This window comes from Ylistrum balloti, unplaced genomic scaffold, assembly GCF_031769215.1.
Source record: "Ylistrum balloti isolate Yb309-2 unplaced genomic scaffold, AGI_CSIRO_Ybal_v1 Utg370448, whole genome shotgun sequence".
NCBI classification, from domain to species: Eukaryota; Metazoa; Mollusca; class Bivalvia; order Pectinida; family Pectinidae; genus Ylistrum; species Ylistrum balloti.
The window spans coordinates 1678695-1701903 of NW_026782298.1; the positions used below are offsets into that span (position 1 = coordinate 1678695).

The 23209-nt window shown below is 39.8% G+C and overlaps 1 protein-coding gene across 1 annotated transcript in view; it reads right to left on the reverse strand.

Annotated features, from left to right (window-relative positions):
* LOC132554859 (fibrillin-2-like) overlaps nt 1-9315 on the reverse strand; it is a 40740-nt gene extending 31425 nt beyond the window's left edge. The window contains exons 1-2 of the mRNA XM_060219182.1: nt 9279-9315; nt 1144-8535 (exon numbers count right to left, since the gene is read on the reverse strand). Coding sequence (XP_060075165.1) covers nt 1144-8535; nt 9279-9315 — 7429 coding nt within the window. The remainder of the gene's footprint in view (nt 1-1143; nt 8536-9278) is intronic.
* Between the last annotated feature and the right edge of the window lie 13894 nt (nt 9316-23209).

Genomic DNA, 23209 nt, shown 5'->3' on the forward strand with positions numbered 1-23209 from the left:
CCTTATTAGAAACTTCGGTCTGTTACAAACGTGTGCCTTATTGTTCTTTCACAAATTCATGTCTATTTGAAATTTTGGTCGTTTATAAACTCGTGTCTATTTGAAATTTTGGTCGTTTATAAACTCGTGTCTAGTTGAAATTTCTTTCTAAGAAAGATTGCTGTCAGACGATGTGTCTAATTGGAACAATTTGAAAAATTGAATCTTTGCTTGGTTATGAAATATTAAGAACATGAAAGTTGTTGTAAAATGATCAGGAAAATATAAAGACAGACAAAGGATAAACGGGATTTTTGCATTATTTAAGAGCGAATGTTTTGATTTCGAGTCACATACAAAGGATAAACGGGATTTTTGCATTATTTAAGAGCGAATGTTTTGATTTCGAGTCCTGAATTTATCTGAATAACAACCTGATCAAGCTACTAAGTTTTGATTCACTGTAGTTGCTAGGCTATAAATGGGATGCCTGTGTATCCCCTGTACTTAATCATTTGATATAAACAGGAGAAAATAACACTACATGATATGCAGTATAAATCATATTTCATATATATTATTATTTCATAAACTTTTTGATATTTTTTGAAAATTGATGTGAGCATAACCATCACCGCATACCACACCAAAGTAAAAGGGAAAGCAACACATATATTGATTCAAACCACCACCTGTTTAAGAAAATCACGTGCATTTAGTTGGTGGGTGCTGAACATGTGCGCGCGTTCGCGCACAAGCTGACAGATTGGTCCACATGGTTATTGAAATAAGACATAATTAGCATGCAGGTTGACAAGTAAACACACTACAAAGTGCATGAACTATTTCGTGCTTTGAGTGATGACGTCATCGTGGTCAAACACTGCGAAATAGGTTTAAACCACTGGTCAGTAAAATACCATGGAAATCTGCTCAGCGACATCATTACAACAAAATTAGTTGATAGAGAACAGATAGAAATATACAGAAGGATAGATAAAACTGAAGTATGAGACAGGTTTGGATAAAAAAAAGTTAATAGCGTTGTTCTCATGTTGTTTGTCCTCACAATTTTCCATCGTAAGTCAAAAATACAAAAAGCAAAATTACAGCAAGACTACAAAAGCTTAACCAAACAGTGCAGCTTAGAAAGCGAGTGCGAACCTCCAGTGGAACAGGCTCCTGATTCACAGCCCGTCTGACAGTATCCGTCCACCTGTCGACAGGTTCCATTCCTACACATAGACAGGCATGTCCGTTCACATCGGTCTCCCCAGTAACCGTCACTGCAGCCATACAAACAGTTACCATTGTCAATATTGCATTCATTGGTTTCGCAAGTGCTTGGACATGTAAAGCTACAGAAGGCACCATAATACCCTGTGATACATCCGAACAGGCAAGCTCCTGTCGCTTTATCACAGTTGATCCGTGTTGCATTTTTGTTACAGTTTGTGCAAGCCGAAGTACATTCAGGTCCAAACCAACCTTCCTGGCATAAACCTATACAGGAACTTGTTCCGTACCGACAGCCACCAATACAACTTTCGCTACAAGTGAATTCACATTTTTTGCCATAGAAACCGGTACGACAGCCTCCAATGCAGTCCCCATTTGTCGCGGAACATCCATCAACACATGCCGTACTACAAATTGCGTCACATTTTTCGCCATAGAAACCATTCTGACAGCCACTGTAACATATACCTGTCACTGGTTCGCAGTCACTTTTGCAGCCAGTACTGCACTTCAAGTCACATCTGTCGCCATAGAAACCACCAAGACAGCCATCTATGCATATACCCGATTCATCATAACAGCTTGTCTGACAGCCAACACTGCAACGAACGTCGCATCTTTCACCATAGTAACCATTAATGCAGCCATTTATACAAACACTTGTGCCAAGGGAACAGCCGTTTTGACAGTTTTCGCTACAAATGCCATCACATTTCACGCCATAAAAACCACTTTTGCAGCCATCTATACATGTACTCGTACCTGTTAGGCACCCGCCGTTACAGCCAATGCTACACGTTATATCACATCGATCGCCATAGTATCCCTCCAGGCAGTCACCTACACAAATATTCGAATTCACTTCACAACCCTCAATGCAGCCACTGCTACAGGTGACGTTGCACGTGCTGCCATAGTAACCACTGAGACAGCCTCCAATGCATATGCCTGTCACAGAATGACAGCCACCGTTACAGCCACTACTGCAAGCTACGTCACATCGATCCCCATAGTAACCCTCATTACAGCCACCAATACAGGCACCAGAACTCGTGCAGCCGTCGTAACACTCACTGTTACAGTCAGTATTGCATCTATCATCATAGTAACCAGAGTTACAGCCATTCAGGCAGACACCCGAAATCTTATCGCATGTTTCTACAGAGGATACATCTGCTTTACAATTCGGACAACTAGACGAACATTGTATTCCAAATTTCCCGGCAAAACATTGCACACAATCACCGGATCCGTCGCAAGTGTAACATTCGGGACATGCATTTTCGCAACGGGCACCATAGAAACCTGTGCGACAGCCATCAATACATGTTCCGGATACTTTGTTGCAGCCGCTTTGACATCCTGTGCTGCACGAACTGTCACACTTCTCACCATAGTAACCTGTTTTACAGCCAAACAGACAGATCCCGCTGTCAGCATTGCACGTGCTGGTAGAAGTAGAAGACACCCGACAGTTCGGACAGCTTGACTGACAAAGTTGACCAAACTTCCCAGCAGGACAAGTTAAACATTTACCTGTTACGTCGCATGTGAGACAACTAAAACATGGACTGAGACACTTTTCGCCATAGAAACCGGTCATACAGCCGTGTAGACAGACACCAGAGCTTATGTTGCACGTGCTACTTGATGTTGGGGAGGTCAGGCAGTTAGGACAGCTAGACAAACAATTTGATCCATACTTTCCCGCCTGACAGGTGACACAAACGCCATTCCTATCGCAGGTTAGGCAGTCGGGGCACTGCATGTCACAGACGTCTCCATAGTAACCGGGCATGCAGCCGAGAGTACAGTTGGCCGAAGTTTGATGACATGATTTATCCACACACTGTGTGCTACATTGCTGATTGCACCAAGCGCCTGTCCATCCGTTGACGCATGCGTCGATGCATGCTCCATTGGTTTGAGCACATCCGGTACCTAGACACTGATTTGATGCGCTGCAAGTCTGATCACAAATGTCTCCGTAGAAACCAACTTCACAACCCAAAGTGCAGTGTCCTGTTAAACGGTCACAAACAGGAAACAAACTGGATGACTTTCGGCACGCTCCATTACAATTGAGAGAGCAATCGTTTCCGTATTTCCCATCTGGACATAAACAATTACCAGTCACTTGATTACAAGTGTCACAGTTGATACACAAAGATGTACAGTTGGTTCCATAACGCCCAGCGATGCATCCCTCCGTACAGGTGGCGCTAAACTGTTCACAAATGCTGTTACGACAGAAGCCGCTACAAAGCTGGTTGCATTGACTGCCATAGAAACCGTTATCACAACCACCGACACAGTTTCCAGTCAGCCAGTTGCACATGTTTGAGGAACAACCCGGCTGACAGGTTTGGTTGCAGTATGCAGTGTAATATCCGATAGTACAACCCGATATACATTGCCCAGTGTTCCGATCACAGCTGTTCCCGAGGCAATGAGAGTCACAGAAACTGGTACACGCGTCCCCATACCTTCCTGATCCACACGTCACACAATGTCCAGTAGTCTGGTGACACACACTTCCGTTACACAAGCTGCTGCAGGTCTGGTCACACGTAGCTCCGTAGTAGCCGCTCACACAACCGTTTGAGCACCTTCCTGTACCTTGGTCACATATGCCGCCCGCGCAGTTCGTGTTGCATCTGTCACGGCAGTATGTTCCGTAAAAGCCCGGGTCACATGCGCCATAACATACTCCACTGGTGCGATCACATGACCCGCTGGCACAACTGCTGCAATCCTGATTACACATTTGACCGTAATAGTCGGGTTTACAGGCGTTACTACACCGTCCTGTGGCCTGGTCACATTGCTGGTTCAAACAGTTAGCACTACAGATCAACGAACAGTTGGCGCCATAATACCCAAGCTGGCACACCCCTCGACAGCTTCCGTCAACTGGGTTACAGTTGGAGTCAGCGCAGCGTGTAGTGTCGCATGTTTCGTTACAATAGGGATTCCAATATCCCGGCATGCACCCGTCCAAACACTTTGACGTCGTCTGGTCACAGTTGTTATTAAGGCAGAATGTCCCACACCTGCTGGCACAGAACGGCCCAAATCGTCCAGGTTTACAACCATCAACAACGTCACATTCTCCACTTGTCTGGTAACAACGTGATTCACATCCATCACTGCATGCATGTTCACAATAAGTCCCATAGAAGCCGCTTTTACAGCCACCCGTACAGGATCCTTGCGTTTTATCACACGCTACAAGACTACAAGTTGAAGGACACGAAGAATTGCAGAAATTACCGTAAAAACCAAGTGCACACTCACCCGAACAGTATCCGTTCGACTTCTGACAACTTCCCGTCTTACAGTTGAGGTGACAGCGAGTGGAACAATCATCTCCCCAGTATCCTCCTAAACAGGCTCCCATACACTGTCCATTGTCTTTCTGGCATCGTTTGTCTGCACACAAGTCACTACAACTTTCGTTACAATGAATACCATGAAAAGAATCGTCTTCACATAAACCTGTACATGCGCCCGTGTCCTGATAGCAAAGCCCCGCTGCACAATTCTGGCACATAAACTGACAATAGAAACCCCAGTGTCCGGCATTGCAGCTTCCACACTTACCATCCGCCTTAACACAAATGGAACTCTTACATGAAGCGGAGCAGAGGTCTTTACATTGCTCACCGTGAAACCCCGTTATACACTGACTGTCACAATTACCGGTAGTGACGTCACACCTTCCGGATGAACAACTGCCGCAGTCCTGGTCACAAAAGGCGCCATATTTTCCAGTCATGCAGCCAACCGTACAGACGCCTGAGACACTACATTTGTTGTCCTGACAGTTGACACTACAGTCCTGCTCACATCTGATCCCGCGCTTACCAGCGATACACCCGGACACACATGTCCCATTGTTACCGAAACACTGTCCGTTCAAACAGCCAGTGCTGCATGATTTACACGTGTTGTCTGCATAGAATCCAGGGGTGCATTCGATACAGTAATAGTTGTTAGATACTCCCTGACATTCAGTGCACCTTACGTCATTGGTGACGTCAGCACATGTTTTGTTGCAGTAAGGTCCATAAAACCCAGCAGAACAAGACCCGGATCCACAAACTCCGGAAGACTTAATACAAACTCTATCGAAACAGTTAGAGCTACATTCGATATTACAAAAGTCGCCATAGTAACCGTTGATACAGTCACCTAAACACTTCCCGCTCGATTTTTCACAAATTGGTCCTTCGCATGCATTGTTACAAGGCGTGAGACATTTATCGCCATAGAAACCGGATTTACAAAGTCCCAAACATGCACCATCTGATTTTTCACATCTTCCGTCCAAGCAATTATTACATGGATCGTTGCAAAATGAACCGTAGTATCCAAGCATGCAAGAGCCTTCACAAGCCCCCGTATGCTGATTACATGTGTTATCTGCGCACTGGGAGCTGCACGTAAGATTACAGTGGTCGCCACGGTACCCGGTCACACAGCCCTGTACACAAACACCAGAATACCTACTACATAAAGATTGGAAACATTGTGAACGACAGGCAGAAGTGCAGAAATCCCCGTAAAAACCTAAAGCACACTCACCCACACAATGGCCTGTGTTCTTGTCACATTGCCCGTCTTTACAGTTAGTTTCGCACCTCGACGTACAGAAGTCGCCGAAATATCCATCTACGCACGTGCTACCTGAACAACGACCGTCAGTTTTCTCACAGCGACTGTTGACACAGGTATTACTGCAGGTACTATTACAGTAGTCACCGTGATGCTGATTGCCGACACAACCAGCGCTGCAGGCCCCTGTGTCTTGATCACACGCACCATCACATTGGTAACACTGACGCTCACAGTAGAATCCCCAGGTACCTGACGGACAGGTGAAACACTTACCTGTATCCCGGTTGCAAATTCTTGAGCTACATGTTGCTGAGCATACGTCCTTACACTGACTTCCGTAATATCCATTCAGGCACGACACGCTGCAGGTTCCGTCCGTGCGATCGCACGCACCAGAGGTACAATGACCACAGGTTTGATTGCAATACGGTCCGTAATATTTACTAACACATGCGAATTTGCACATGCCATTTATTTCACAAACAAGTCCCTGGCAGTTTATACTACAATCTTCGTCACATTTCTCTCCAGTACGCCCCGTATCACATCCGAACGTACACGTGCCGTTAGTACCGTAACACGCGTCATTAAAACATCCTGAATAGCATAACTTACAGGTGCCGTCAGCATAGAATCCAGATGAACACTGAGTACACGTGTACCCGTTGTTTGATGGCACACAAGTGACACATTGTGGCTGACCCGTGACGTCTGCACATGTCATGTTACAATACCTTCCGTAATACCCTTGGGTGCAGCCTTCGTCACATTCGCCTGTGGATTTGACACACGTTCCTTTCGCACAGGTGTTACGGCAAGCTTGATCGCAGTACTCTCCATGGTAACCAGATACACACGACAAGAGGCACTTAGCAGTTGTTTTGTCACAGAAAGACGACAAACACTGGGTACTGCACCTCAAAAGACATTTATCGCCATGGTAACCATTTAAACATTGTCCTTCACATTTCCCCGTGTTTCTTTCGCAATCACCCCCCGCACATGTTTTGCACTCATTATTACAGAACGGTCCGTAGTATCCTTGCACACACCTACCTTCACAGTCTCCATTGCTTTGTAAACACCGGTTGTCTGCGCACCTGTTGCTACATGTGCGATTGCAGTAACTACCATAGAGACCATCCCTACATCCATCTCCATCAAAACATACACCTGTTGTCTGTATACATCGACCAGCGCATCCTGCAGCACAGTTTGTTTCGCAAGTGTTACCCCAGAACCCGTATGTACAACCCAAAGAACAGCTCCCTGAAGATTTCTGACACGTTCTACTCACACAGTTGTTACCACAAGTTTGGTCACAGTAATCCCCATAAAAACCTGCCATGCAAGCAGTGTCACACATACCCGTGTTCCTGGAGCACGTGCGAGGGTCACATGTGATTGGACACTGATTTACACAAGAATCACCATGGTAACCAGGGTTACATCCTACAGAGCATCGTCCTCCGTCCTTATCACACACAGAATTGATACAGTTCGGAGAACATAGCCGGCTGCACTGCGATCCGTAATAGCCAGTTTGGCAGGTTGCCAGACAGTTCCCGGTTGACTGTTCACATGATTCGGCGTTACATGTACTGGTACACTGAAAATCACATCTTTCTCCATACCTGCCATTTGGACAACCAAAGCAGGAGCCCGTTATCTGATCGCAAGACTGTAAACACTTATTACTACATCTAGAAGCGCACGTGCTTCCAGTGTAACCGGACAAGCAGGATCCAGGACACGCCGCTGTATCCTGATCACATACGACTTGGGAACAATTTCCACATCTAAAATCGCATTTAGCACCATACCATCCACTGCTGCATCCAATTAAACACCTGCCAGTAGTGACATCACAAGAACCCGCAATGCAATTTACAGGACACTGGGTACATCCAGGACTTGTCAGGTAATATCCGATATTACATGTTGTACAATTAGCATGCTGGTTTGTCTGACAAGTTGCACAATTTTCGACCTCGCATTTAAACTGGTCACAAAACGTTCCGGTTTTGCCAAGAACGCATCCTTCCAAGCACGCGCCATTTATTCCAGAGCACATGTTGTTCGTACATCCAGGATTACATGACTGACATGTTGTGACGTTAGAGAAGTAGCCCTGATCGCATTGTCTACAGGTCAATGGATCTGTCGTATCTATACAGGTGATGCAATGGTCAATTCCACTGTATTCTGCGCATGTCTGAAGACAATTGTCCCCATAAGTCCCTGCTGTACAGTCTCCTCTACAAACTTGATTGTCAACATCGCACTCCGTCAAGCCTCCGGCACAATTCTGGCAGAATTCAGGGTAACATAGCCCGAAGTCCGGTGTACAGCCTCTCGGACAGAAAGAGCAACTGATCTCACACTGCTCTCCAAACGTCTGATGTTTGCATTCGGTACACTTTCCGGATACGCAACTGTTAAGGCCGTTTAAACATAATTCACAATCTTCAGAGGTAGCACACTCTCCATTGGTTCTGTCACATCCGTAAGAACAGGAATTAGAACATGTGGTATCGCAACTATCTCCAAACCACCCAGAGACGCATGTTTTACATCGACCAGACGTCTCATCACATCCGCACACTTTCGACGTATCTGTGCACGGACTTCCGCTGAAACATTTACTGTTGCAGGTCTCCTGACACGTGTCGCCCCACTTTCCTGCCGGACACACACCTGGAATACAGAAAAAGTATTAACTTTCAATAACGGATGTACTTAGATATATCAGTATTACTTTTATTTATGGGATCGGTTGTCTCCCCTTGTGGAAGTTATATGATGGTTTTGGCGATATCGTGGATGAAAATGTACTTTTTTCGATGGATACAAAACGTTTTAAAACTTCGAGGAGCGAACGAACCGCAGCAAGACGGACATGCTCGTTTCACAGATGTCCATCAATTGTAATATTCTTAAATATCACAAGTTTTTCAAACAGTTTGAACACACGAAATCTCGGAAAATACCTAGTGTTCGACAAAAGTGTGATAAAATGTACCTTCTCCTCTTTAAATACAAAGTTTTACATCAATAATCACTGTTATATTACTTTGAATGTCTATTATGTTGACATGATAATAAACATGTAAAGTGTAGGTACAGGGTTAAGGATAGACATACACTTAAGTGTTTCTCTCGGCTTTCGTCTGTTAGATTGGTCTACCACCACGCGATGTAAAGGTCGTGAAGTTATCGTCACAACTGAGGCTTGTAAACTTATCAATTTATGAATGTCGCATTCGATCGTTATATTTGCCTCAATGACAGGTAATATACCCCACGCTAAAGCTTCGTTCGTTCTCAGATATATACAATCACTTGTCACAAGACCAATGATTTATCTTCTTTATCGAGACACATCAAAAAACAACCAAAATCGTTCAAAAAAGAATCAGCGCTGTGCCCATCCAACCCACCCTCCATCCTACAGCGACCTCCGTGTTGAGACTCCATCTGTTGGCTTTAACAAAATCCCATGGTTGCCTGATAGACACATCGGTATCCTTTTAACTTATTTCCTTCACTCACAGAAGACGTATACAGCGGTTCAGTAAAAGATATGTGCGAGAACACGAAACGGAAACGCCATTAAGCTCCGAGCTCAGTATTTCACAAACAAACAGATTAATACAACACAACCGCTTAATAGCACATCCGGGTATTAACTAACATCCGGGCATTAATCAGGCAAGTGAAAATTCGAAGCAATTCTACCTCGACCTAGGGATACCGTGATCAACTGCTAGGAATTCCTGTCATAGAGAGACGAATGGGACGCGGCGACGAAAGGGACGGAAGGAAAGTATCACGTGATTTTAACCTCTCTGATTCAGATATCTCCTTCAAGTAGAGTCTGTCATATTACAAGATACCGATGCGAATCATTAGATTGATTGGGGTTAATATCAAAGTACTGCTGAGGACATACACGATAGAAACTATTTCAACTGGCTGGGAATATTATACAAAATAAGGAGTTTTTTTATACATCAATAAACCATTTGAGAATTACAAGGTTAAAATCATATTACTTTAAAATTTGTAGCTGGGTATGAGAAACATGCATCAAAGATTACAGATTTTTAATACTGTGACAATTGCTTAGGCTATATAATCATATGCATCTAAAAGTTTTTGGAAGTGATGCAAAATATTTATTCGCTAAGTTGTAATATCACCAAAGGCCAAAGGTCACGAAAAATCATCTCTAAAAGCTTCAAGTACTTGTACAGGAAACATTGAACAGTTGTAGGCATTGATAAGAATATTATTTTGATTTCCAGTTTCAATGTCATAAGGTCAAAGGTCACCGAGAATAGTTAACTTGTCGTTTTTTTCCGAAATTGTCACCTTTTTGTATATTTAAGCAATTTGAAACATTGTATTGTTATGTTGCCCAAAACACCATTTCCTCAATAAAATATCTTTCCTGGGTGCTACGTATAGATTATTCATTGGCATTGTAGTGTCAAAAAGATTTGTAGACGTTCACAGAAAAAATCTCGATGTTGTCTTCATTCATAAAGTTTATTCGATAAACACATTGCCGTCTCATTCTTTACTCGCTGTAAGTGGCTAATACAATAGCCCTGTCAATCAATGTCAAAGGTTTCCTGCCAAGCATCCTGTCCCCAAATTACAAGAAAGGGTCAAAGATATTTATACTATATGAGGTTTCTAGGAATATTCACTCAGTGTTTGTTACATCTGCATACTTTTCATGGAAAGAAAATGAAATGTTATTTCACGATGAAAAGTAACAACGTTTGAAGTTATTCAAACAGTGGCACGGTTATATATACATGCCCTCGACATTCTTCTGAAATTGTCAGAAAAAAAATACTAAATTTATTAGGTCAATGAGCTAGTGCATCTCTACGTTCTAGATTTGACATTTGTTTCGATCACTTCGGATTTTCCTCAGTCGCTTCTTTTGTAGGTTTCAAAAATAAGTGATTGGCATCACTGATGAGTCCTAGAAGGACAAAACAGCTGTATGATGTAACATCACTGACGAGTCCTTGAAGGACAAAACAGCTGTATGATGTAACATCACTGACAATTTCTGGAAAGACAAAACAGCCGTGTGATGTAACATCACTGACGAATCCTTGAAGGACAAAACAGCTGTATGATGTAACATCACTGACGAGTCCTAGAAGGACGAAACAGCTGTATGATGTAACATCACTGAAAATTTCTGGAAAGACAAAACAGCTGTGTGATGTAACATCACTGACGAGTCCTAAAAGGGCGAAACAACTGTATGATGTAACATCACTGACGAGTCCTTGAAGTACAAAACAGCTGTATGATGTAACATCACTGAAAATTTCTGGAAAGACAAAACAGCTGTGTGATGTAACATCACTGACGAGACCCAGAAGGACGAAACAGCTGTATGATGTAACATCACTGACGAGTCCTAGAAGGACGAAACAGCTGTATGATGTAACATCACTGAAAATTTCTGGAAAGACAAAACAGCTGTGTGATGTAACATCACTGACAATTTCTGGAAAGACAAAACAGCTGTGTGATGTAACATCACTGACGAGTCCTAAAAGGACGAAACAACTGTATGATGTAACATCACTGACGAGTCCTTGAAGTACAAAACAGCTGTATGATGTAACATCACTGAAAATTTCTGGAAAGACAAAACAGTTGTGTGATGTAACATCACTGACGAATCCTTGAAGGGCGAAACAACTGTATGATGTAACATCACTGACGAGTCCTTGAAGTACAAAACAGCTGTATGATGTAACATCACTGAAAATTTCTGGAAAGACAAAACAGCTGTGTGATGTAACATCACTGACGAGTCCTAAAAGGACGAAACAAATGTATGATGTAGCATCACTGACGAGTCCTAGAAGGACGAAACAGCTGTATGGTGATGTTTAATACCTTATCTAGCACAACTATATCCAATTAAAAATTTTGTTATAGGTGCTGTCTATTTCATTTGTACCAACAATTCAGAAATGAAGCATATATATCTAAGATGCACACGTACTCACTAAATACGGATATCATGTCATTGAGATTAGAGGGTCTTGTGAGCGGGTGTTATTGATACAGCGGACTGTGATTTCTGTTTGCCACTATTTGAAAAAGGATGAAAACAATACGTAAGCTGGTCGCGACCTAGTATGTGCGTGACTTTTACCGATATTCAATGTGAATTCAAATTATTATTTATGGAAGCGTTCCGTGACAAAAAATAGATATGATTTTAAATTTTAAATTTAATTTGAAAATCCCTGATGACATCGATTTAGATCTCGAGTTCTATGTAGTCCGGGTACAAGTTATTGTGGGTCCAGGCCGAAGGCGGAAGTAGCGTACTTCACACATTGATTATGTTTGTGTTCAAAAGCCGATCAACGTTACATGAATGTGGGGATACTATGTTTTGATTTTATAAAGATGTTAACAAATGCACACCGAAACAGATCAGTCAAACAGATTTTAATAAGGATTTCATAACCTGATATATCTCACGTTGTGAATGCATTGAGGAATAGTGACAGTTTGGACCCAAAGTGTATATATATATATATATATATATATATATAATTGTCAGTTTATGAATGCAATTTGTAACACAAGATCTAACACCTGAGGGAGTAAATGGCTTACAAGTTTACAAGTTTTATTAATCACTCCAGACACACCATAAGTGTGTAACAGGAGGTCAATCATGAGATACAATCAGATACATTGTTACATATTGTCTGCAAAATACATACATACATACATACATACATACATACATACACACATACACACACATACATACACATATACCCACATACATACATACATACATACATACATACATACATACATACATACATACATACATACATACATACATACATACACACACACACACACACACACACACACACACAAACAAACATACATACACACAGACACACACACATACACACACATACACACACAGACACGCACACACACACACACACACACACACACACACATACATACATACATACATACATACATACTTACATTTTAGATACATACAATTAATTCAGAAATTACTAAGTATTTTTTCTAGTTTTTGTATAAATTTTGTTACTTTCCAAAGTAAAGGGGCATTACAAATAGTGAACATTCCTTTCATTTTCAAAACACTTGGTTGTTGGTAAGAATAGTGAAGGTAGCGACATAGAAACGGGGTTGTCTCACAAAAACCCTCTACGTTTTACGTCGCTGAACAGTTACACAATATGATACTTGTAACATCTCTCAGGGTCAGATTAACATTCTGTTAACCTTCTCAACAAAACGAATTTAAAGGGACAAACCATCAGGTATGAAACCATGAGCCAAGATACACAAGGGCAAGTAAAAACCGGATAACTATCAATTATCGTTTATACATCGATAATGTTTCTGATACAAATACTATTCATGTTATCGAGATATTGAAATGTCCCTATTCTTAAATTTAGAAATTGTCACAATATCAAATGTACCAGCCGTAAAGGTAACTCACCTAACTAGAAAGGTTGTATATGAGCAGGATTAATTCTACAAGTTTTAATTTCCTCTGTTTACATATTGAACACGAGCGAGTCGCTCCAGTACGTACAATGTATATAGTGGTGAGAGACATTGTTCTAGGGTGACATTTTACACAAAAATCCATAAACAGCAATAGTTGCTATTACTAATTAATAGCTATACTCGTGTTCATGGCACTGGTCACGTGACTTGATGACAAAGTTAGCGCGCTGAACCGAGTCACAGTTGGTATACAAAACGTCCGAAGAATGTTGTTGTTTAAGAACTTATCGATCTAGAAACCAGTGTACGACAGGCCTTCATCTGAATGTAAACAAAGGCCAAAACTTACATGTAATGTGTATCTTTTAAAGCAGTGTGAAAACCTAATACCATCAAGCGATAAATATCTTTTCAATTTACCAGAATCATAATTGACCTACATTCTGAATATGCCTTTTGCGAACAAGGTAATGTGAGTACCTTATAATTCGAAACTATTGTTACTGCGTACTTGACGTGTTCGATCCAGAGGAGAACTGTGACAAATGATATTCGATATATAGTTAAGTCTCGCATAACAAGCTATACAATAGACAGGGTAGACATTGTTGTAGAGTCAGTAAAACACCCATGTACTCAGGTGCACCAATGTATTGTTTGGTTTCGTCAAACACGAGATTAGTTAAACTTTAAACCGTGAACTCTAGGCTATTCACGGTCGGTGAAACGTTTTCCCGAGTATTTCTCAATGAAACACTTTCCGTCCTTTCAGATCGATTAGCAGTGTTTTGTTAAATGTGCATTTGTGTGTTAACTTAACAGATACCAGCAACATGCAGTCCAGGTAAGTATTTAAACACACTGGAAACCAAGTCAGAAAAGAGAAAAGAGAATGTCACCACTGGAAACTACGTCAGAGACCAGAAAACACAGGTTCAGGGTCACCACTGGAAACTACGTCAGAGAACAGAAAACACAGGTTCAGGGTCACCGCTGGAAACTACGTCAGAGAACAGAAAACACAGGTTCAGGGTCACCACTGGAAACTACGTCAGAGAACAGAAAACACAGGTTCAGAAAACAGAAAACAGAGGTCCAGGGTCACCGCTGGAAACCAAGTCAGAGAACAGAAAACACGGGTTCAGGGTCACCACTGGAAACCAAGTCAGAGACCAGAAAACACAGGTTCAGGGTCACCACTGGAAACTACGTCAGAAAACAGAAAACAGAGGTCCAGGGTCACCGCTGGAAACCAAGTCAGAGAACAGAAAACACGGGTTCAGGGTCACCACTGGAACACGGGTTCAGGGTCACCACTGGAAACCAAGTCAGAGAACAGAAAACACAGGTTCAGGGTCACCACTGGAAACCAAGTCAGAGAACAGAAAACACAGGTTCAGGGTCACCACTGGAAACCAAGTCAGAGAACAGAAAACACAGGTTCAGGGTCACCACTGGAAACCAAGTCAGAGAACAGAAAACACGGGTTCAGGGTCACCACTGGAAACCAAGTCAGAGAACAGAAAACACAGGTTCAGGGTCACCACTGGAAACCAAGTCAGAGACCAGAAAACACAGGTGCGGGGTCACCACTGGAAACCAAGTCAGAGAACAGAAAACACAGGTCCAGGGTCACCACTGGAAACCAAGTCAGAGACCAGAAAACACAGGTTCAGGGTCACCACTGGAAACCAAGTCAGAAAACAGAAAACACAGTTGCGGGGACACCACTGGAAACCAAGTCAGAGAACAGAAAACACGGGTTCAGGGTCACCACTGGAAACCAAGTCAGAGAACAGAAAACACAGGTTCAGGGTCACCACTGGAAACCAAGTCAGAGAACAGAAAACACAGGTTCAGGGTCACCACTGGAAACCAAGTCAGAGACCAGAAAACACAGGTGCGGGGTCACCACTGGAAACCAAGTCAGAGAACAGAAAACACACGTTCAGGGTCACCACTGGAAACCTTCATTAAGCGTTGAGGGAAGGATGAGCGCATTTTTAATGGGTGAATAAACTTAATGAAAAAAATGAAGTATCAAATGCATTATAAACTTTAATTAAATATCATTATATGCAACAAAATTTACTTTATGTGTTATATGATAGAACTTCCGGGTTTAGCGTGAGGCACGGGTCTGTTTGATGTACAGTGAAGTAGAACATTTACCTGTTGGTATCTGTAAGTCTTACATTTAATGTAATTTAATGTAAAGTAATTCATTCTATTTTCGTAAGTTTTTTTTCCTTTAAAAACAAGTGATAACTCTCTTTTCGCTTTACCTGAATCATAATTGACCTACACTTCTGAATATGACAGTTGGGAATAAGGTAAGGTGAGTACCGTATAATTCGAAACTAGTGTTAATGTTAATGGTGATCCTGAACCTGTGTTTTCTGTTCTCTGACTTGGTTTCCAGCGGTGACCCTGAACCTGTGTTTTCTGGTCTCTGACGTGGTTTCCAGTGGTGACCCTGAACCTGTGTTTTGTGTTTTCCTCAACGCCGTTATTCGCGAGATGGGTTTATGTTTTTTATGTGTTACTAGGGTTTCTGATACAAATGTACATACTTCAAAATGAAATCAAACAAACCAACATATTCTTTATAGCAATTAAAATATCACTCTACAATAACGTCGAGACATCATAAAAATTTAATTATGAGAACTTGATTGATCTACGACAAATATCACAACATGTCAGAAATAGTCTTGTTAACCGCCACACACTGCAATTAACGAATAACTTTATTTTAAATCATTCTTTAAAATAGTTTTGGAGTTTGTGCATTCTGGCATCTGGTTTTTACGTTTCATTTCAACCAGTTTGGACCTTCCGCGGTTGCCTGCAAGGTATTAGGCCTGTTTGTACCTGTGAGCACCGGTGACGAGTTCTAGAAGTACGAAACTTTGTATCATTTTACTCTACAATATATAAATAAAATAAACGCTTAAATTGAACTCAAACTTTTATTATCAGAAAATAAAGCTAGCGTAAGAGGAATGCCAGCACATGTTTTATATTTACACAGAATGAGAACTAAAACTGAAAACTAATATCTAAATTGAAAGCTCGACAATTATACAAGGAACGTGAGGTTAATTATCAGCGTTGACGGACCATACAACAACTGACATTGTACGAACCACTTTAGGTATCGAGAATAGCTACAGGCCTTACAATTAAAAGTGACGTCGGCTGTAGTACTTATACTGGTACGTAATCCTATATATGTGCTGCATTTCATAACAAAGTGAAAGAATATTCATTACTTTAACGGCCCGACAGAGCAGTGTCATGTGGCTTCTATTTCTAACATAAATTGCTCAAAACTACGATACTACGATATACTACGATAGCACGATGCTATACTACGATAGAACGATGCGATACTACGATAGCACGATGCTATACTACGATAGAACGATGCGATACTACGAAAGCACGGTGCGATACTACCATAGAACGATGCGATATCGTGGTCTCGCATCGTGCTATCGTGATATCGCAATATCGCTTCCCATTAAACGAAGCGATATTACGATGTCCCGAATCAGCCACCATATGTATGAGAGAGACAGGCAACGTATGTTAACCGGATTCGAAGGACGACGATATATATCTGTGCTAAAAATACTACAATACGGTTTGTTTTATGTAAAGCTAAAATGCCATGTATATATATATATATGGCAGTATTATCATTTAGTTGAAAGAGACCGCCCGACTTACAAAACCTGTAATATGCATTAATTAATGCTTGCGCGGACTGTTTTAATTCAATATAGATATTGTAAACAGTCATGGGTCCGGTGTATTGTGTCTATTACAATGCCATCAACACAATTTACCGCTTGGCTGATAATTAGATATGTTTGTAAAGACAGTTAGGTCTGTCTTGTATCGACGTTCCATAGCAGGGACTACCTCTATACCGTGCAGAGATCTTAATAGGCCGGGAAGGTATGTGTGTAAATACAGAACAAGGGCAAAACCAACAGACTACAGAAACATAAGATGGAAAAAACTTGAAGTATTTAGTATGTTCAACAAGAGGACTAAGAATACTTCATGGGCGCGGGTTGTAAACACATCAAAATTTGATAAAATAGTCAGCATGCCCATGACACAGATTGCCAGATCCATTGTTTCGTTACAAAAAAACATAGATACAGATTTCGATATCTAGAAAATCATGGCTGCCCCATTACTACTATTATTATTATTACTTTACGTCCTAGCAACAGCAAGGGGTCATTTAAGAACTTGTCAGGTTTGTGTGGTGGAGGAAAACCGGAGTTCCTGGAGAAAAAAAAAACACCGCCCTACGGTCAGTACCTGGTAACTACCAAACACTGGTCTCGAACCCGCGACCCAGAGGTGAATGGAAAGTGGTAATGCGGTGATAACAGTCATGTGTACAGACAAAAAAAACGAATATCTATATTCAACAAAATCAAAATTAAAACAAAAATAGATTAAACGCGATAACATAAGAAGAAACGAAAACTTGTGCGGAAGCAGAAAGGAGTCGGACGAATCGCCGAGAATAAGACCAGGTGGGCCGGAAGGGTAAGCTTATACAAACGAACCCAACAGCCAAGCCGACGAGCATCAAACACATATAACTTCATTTCGGACAAAAATAGAATGTATCCCCTTGAGGTCATGATCGCGACCATACAGATCCCCAATACTGTATGAGTTGTAAGTCCTTCCGTCCACTGTCAATATCTATCCCGGGGTTATATTGAGAACAGTAAACACCGTAACAACGGCAAGCCTAGATGCTACTATGTAGAAATGGAAAATTCACAAGAAGGAAATAGAAATGAAAAGCTGTCTCTGTTGGTTGAAAGTAAGTAAAAAATAACCTGCTGACCAAGCAGGGTTTGAAAGTAACTATAGAAACAATCTGCTGGTCAAACAGGGTTTGAAAGTAAGTAAAGAAATAACCTGCTGACCAAGCAGGGTTTGAAAGTAACTATAGAAACAATCTGCTGGTCAAACAGGGTTTGAAAGTAAGTAAAGAAATAACCTGCTGGTCAAACAGGGTTTGAAAGTAAGTAAAGAAATAACCTGCTGGTCAAACAGGGTTTGAAAGTAACTATAGAAACAATCTGCTGGTCAAACAGGGTTTGAAAGTAAGTAAAGAAATAACCTGCTGACCAAGCAGGGTTTGAAAGTAAGTAAAGAAATAACCTGCTGGTCAAACAGGGTTTGAAAGTAAGTAAAGAAATAACCTGCTGGTCAAACAGGGTTTGAAAGTAAGTAAAGAAATAACCTGCTGGTCAAACAGGGTTTGAAAGTAAGTAAAGAAATAACCTGCTGGTCAAGCAGGGTTTGAAAGTAACTATAGAAATAACCTGCTGGTCAAACAGGGTTTGAAAGTAAGTAAAGAAATAACCTGCTGACCAAACAGGGTTTTCGTGTCTTTTATATACTGCTCTGATGGCTATATTTAATTATAACACGTGATCAATATATATCTTAAAGTGAAACTATAGGCGTGGACTAGGTAATTCTGTCTTAATAAACTTATCAACAGACTCGTACAAAAGCAAAGTTAGCAAACATACATACATATTATCTATATATTTTTACATCTTTCTACATATTATCTATATATTTTTATATTTATCTACATATTATCTATATATTTTTATATTTTTCTATATATTATCTATATATTTTTACATCTTTCTACATATTATCTATATATTTTTAGATCTATCTACATATTATCTATATATTTTTACATTTATCTACATATTATCTATATATTTTTACATTTATCTACATATTATCTTTATATTTTTATATTTATCTACATATTATCTACATATTATCTATATATTTTTAGATCTATCTACATATTATCTATATATTTTTATATTTATCTACATATTATCTATATATTTTTATATTTATCTACATATTATCTATATATTTTTATATTTATCTACATATTATCTATATATTTTTATATTTATCTATATACATCATCTATATATTTTTATACTCATCTACATATTATCTATATATTTTTATATTTATCTACCTATTATCTATATATTTTTATATTTATCTACATATTATCTATATAATTTTATATCTATCTACATACATAATCTGTATACTTTTTACGTTGATCCACAAGTTTATCTCTGTATCGTGTAATACATGGTTCACCTTATATTTAAAAATAGGTGTTTTAGAATTCATGTAATAAATAACAAATAGATAAATGAATAAATAAATGCAATCATACAGGAAAGACAAAGACAGGAATGAAACACCTCGTACATATCAGCACGTTCCGTCGAGTTTCCATCGACACGAAAGACAACTTTCGGATATAAAAAAACACTTCAATGTAGTAGAACATTACTACTCAATAAACAAATGCTGGAGAAAAAACATTTACATGAACTCGTCGAGATAACAAACAAAACATCGCAAACTGAGAGAGACCAAACCAAAAAGGAAGGCAACAATAGGAACTGGGGAGGTATCGGAGCAAAACGTAAGACATCAGTTTATCTGCAGATATCGAAACAAACGGAAATTTAACACAAAAACAAATTAAACGCCGAAATTTAGGACACATGTGAGAAAAAAAAATAGGGGAGACAACTGAGGAAAGATAAGAACAGGAAACAAAGATTTTAACATAAGATAATCAAGTTATTAAATTCCAGAACTACACGTTTTTCAGAATCATGTGATATCTGAAATTCTTGTTCGACTTTTAACTGTCGCCGCGTTCAAAATATTATATGTTATATTTTTGTCAGTGTTTACAAGCCGAGGGAAATCTGGCGTGACGTGCTGCATGTATAGAATAGCTTACACCGTTACACTTGGTAAATGGTGTTAGGTACAAGTTTGTTCCATGATTAAATGTCAATAACTGAAGAAAAGAGATACATTCTTTGTCCGGAACATTTGACCTTTAAACAAATCACTCTACATCTGAGTTAAGCACGAGCGATGAACGTCCGTCCTCTCCTGTTTGTCTTCTAGAACGGAATATACATTATTTACGATGTAGGTTTACCGTCAAGATATACATGTCTGGTATAGTAGAAGTTCTACAGAAAAATGTGATATTAATTAACATAGATCGATAAGTTTGATACCAATATGTAATGTACCGTCTATTTCATAACATATTATTTCATTTCTGGTTTGGAATGTCTTCGTTTTCTGTATTTTGATTGGCTGTGAGTTCTTGGGTATAATTGTAAAAACACACAATATTTAGTTTTTGCTGTAGATGGTTTTACTGATGTTTTACATATTTAGGAAAATACTAATAATAATTTCTCATGCTGATATATTTTAGCCTTAAAAAGAAAACACTTTATGATACGTTGATGAAACTTTTCCTGTTCAAAATTAGACAGAAAAAGCGAAATACCGTTAATCCTCAACGTTGAAATACGTAAACTCTACTAAAAATATGTTAAACTCATTTTTATATAAAAATGTCCTGAAATGTGGAAAATATTAAAAGGAGTGACCGACTTAAAACATATGATCCGTGTGTCAATGGGAGAGATATTAAACCGTCATATTGTTCCGTTGTAGCGTAAGTAATGTATGAGACACCTGTACATACAGGTAAAAAGCTGAGTAGGGAATTAGTATGAGACACCTGTACATACAGGTAACAACTGAGTGGGGAATTAGTATGAGCCACCTGTACAGTACATACAGGTAAAAACCGAGTGGGGAATTAGTATAAACACCTGTACAAACAGGTATAAACTGAGAGGGGAATTAATATGAGACAATTGTACATACAGGTAAAAACTGAGTGGGGAATTAGTATGAGACACCTGTACATACAGGTAACAACTGAGTGGGGAATTAGTATGAGACACCTGTACATACAGGTAAAAACTGAGTGGGGAATTAGTATAAACACCTGTACAAACAGGTATAAACTGAGAGGGGAATTAATATGAGACAATTGTACATACAGGTAAAAACTGAGTGGGGAATTAGTATGAGACACCTGTACATACAGGTAACAACTGAGTGGGGAATTAGTATGAGACACCTGTACATACAGGTAAAAACTGAGTGGGGAATTAGTATAAACACCTGTACATACAGGTAAAAACCGAGTGGGGAATTAGTATGAGACACCTGTACATACAGGTAAAAACTGAGTGGGGAATTAGTATGAGTTGAAATGTCTGTGGTATTCTGTAACCAGCTACAGGTCAGACTTGTAATGTCTGTGGTATTCTGTAAACAGCCATAGGACCCCTGACTGAGACCCTGATTTAGCTACAATATATCAGGCAATTTAACAGTAATCCTACTTTCAGGACAAAAACTGAACGATTTCTACCACGTCCTACCTTAACTCGCCGGACGTAATCAGTAGCCTTGCTGACCTATCAAAATGTTATAAAACCACACGATATTATGAATTATCACATACAACAATAATAATAATAATTTGCAGACTCAATGATCTGATTAATTAAGTTATCTAGTTTCTGACAATAGTTTATCTCACGTGTTGTTTGATAACAATAGATAGATCCGACATACCTCGTAGATACAGTACCTTATGTGTGTGAGGCCTGGATAGTTCAATATATATTGGTCATGCTCATTGGGCATATGATATGATGATAAAATTGTATTAGATTTATTTTGATATTCATATCTAAAATGATGTTAAAATATTTGAAATCATCAAAATTAAATGCATTTCTGATATCTCAATATTTATAGATACTTGTACAAATAAAATTCGGTAGGTTTCACAATCCGATTTTTAAACATTGTACAGACATATAAGAGACGACTTATGAATTCGTAGTATTAGCATTAAAACAAACACGCTTTGCACAATACATCACACTACTCGAATCTTTTCATTTCTGTTATGTCATCCGCTACTATCCTGGTCACGGCACCAAATAGTGATCATGATGTTCGATCAATCATCGATTAATATATGATTTGTCGTTAAGCTATATACTCATGATAATCGTACAATTAACCTCCACGCCAAACTGCTGTTCTATGGATTGACTTGAACTTCACCCTCGTGAACTCACAAAGTTCCCTGTCGAAGTGTCTCTCTAATTGTCACTACCTACATCGTCTTCACTCAATTCTGTTATCCCTAACCCGAAGTTTATCTGTCTGTAGTCCTACTTCAGATTCTCGTCCGCTGAAACGCCGTGACAGTGGACGTAAAACCTGTTGAATGAATACCCGGACTCCAATCTGACATCACAGAGTTCTGGTGTAAACATATCTAGAAACGTCATCCTACAGCTGACCACGTTATATCGTTGAGCTTGTCGTTGCTTTTAAGGGAGATAGACGTCCATTAACTGTCAACTATCATATCAATAAGTGGTATTGATAATTGCTTCCACTCATTCCTAATAATATTATTGTTACCGATGTAATTGGTCCTCCTTTTACTCTGCCCCTCTACTAGTTTGTGTTTAACGCTAATTAAACGTGCAGTGTATTAAACCTTGCACTTTGAATTCGCCATTCATCCCTCAGATGTATGATAAAACCAATATACTTTTTATTGTTAATTACAAACAGCGATTATGGAATACTACTTTGGTCACGTGTCGTGTCTGGGTGTCTTTAGAGGTATACATTACTTACAACAATGGAAAACGGTCACAAGAAACCTGGCATAAAAATGTAAAATATTTGTTTGTTCTTATGTAAATTCTACACATGCATATATATGCACATGTCCGTGCATGTTACGTTTAAATTGTAGCTGGTATACGGGTGACCT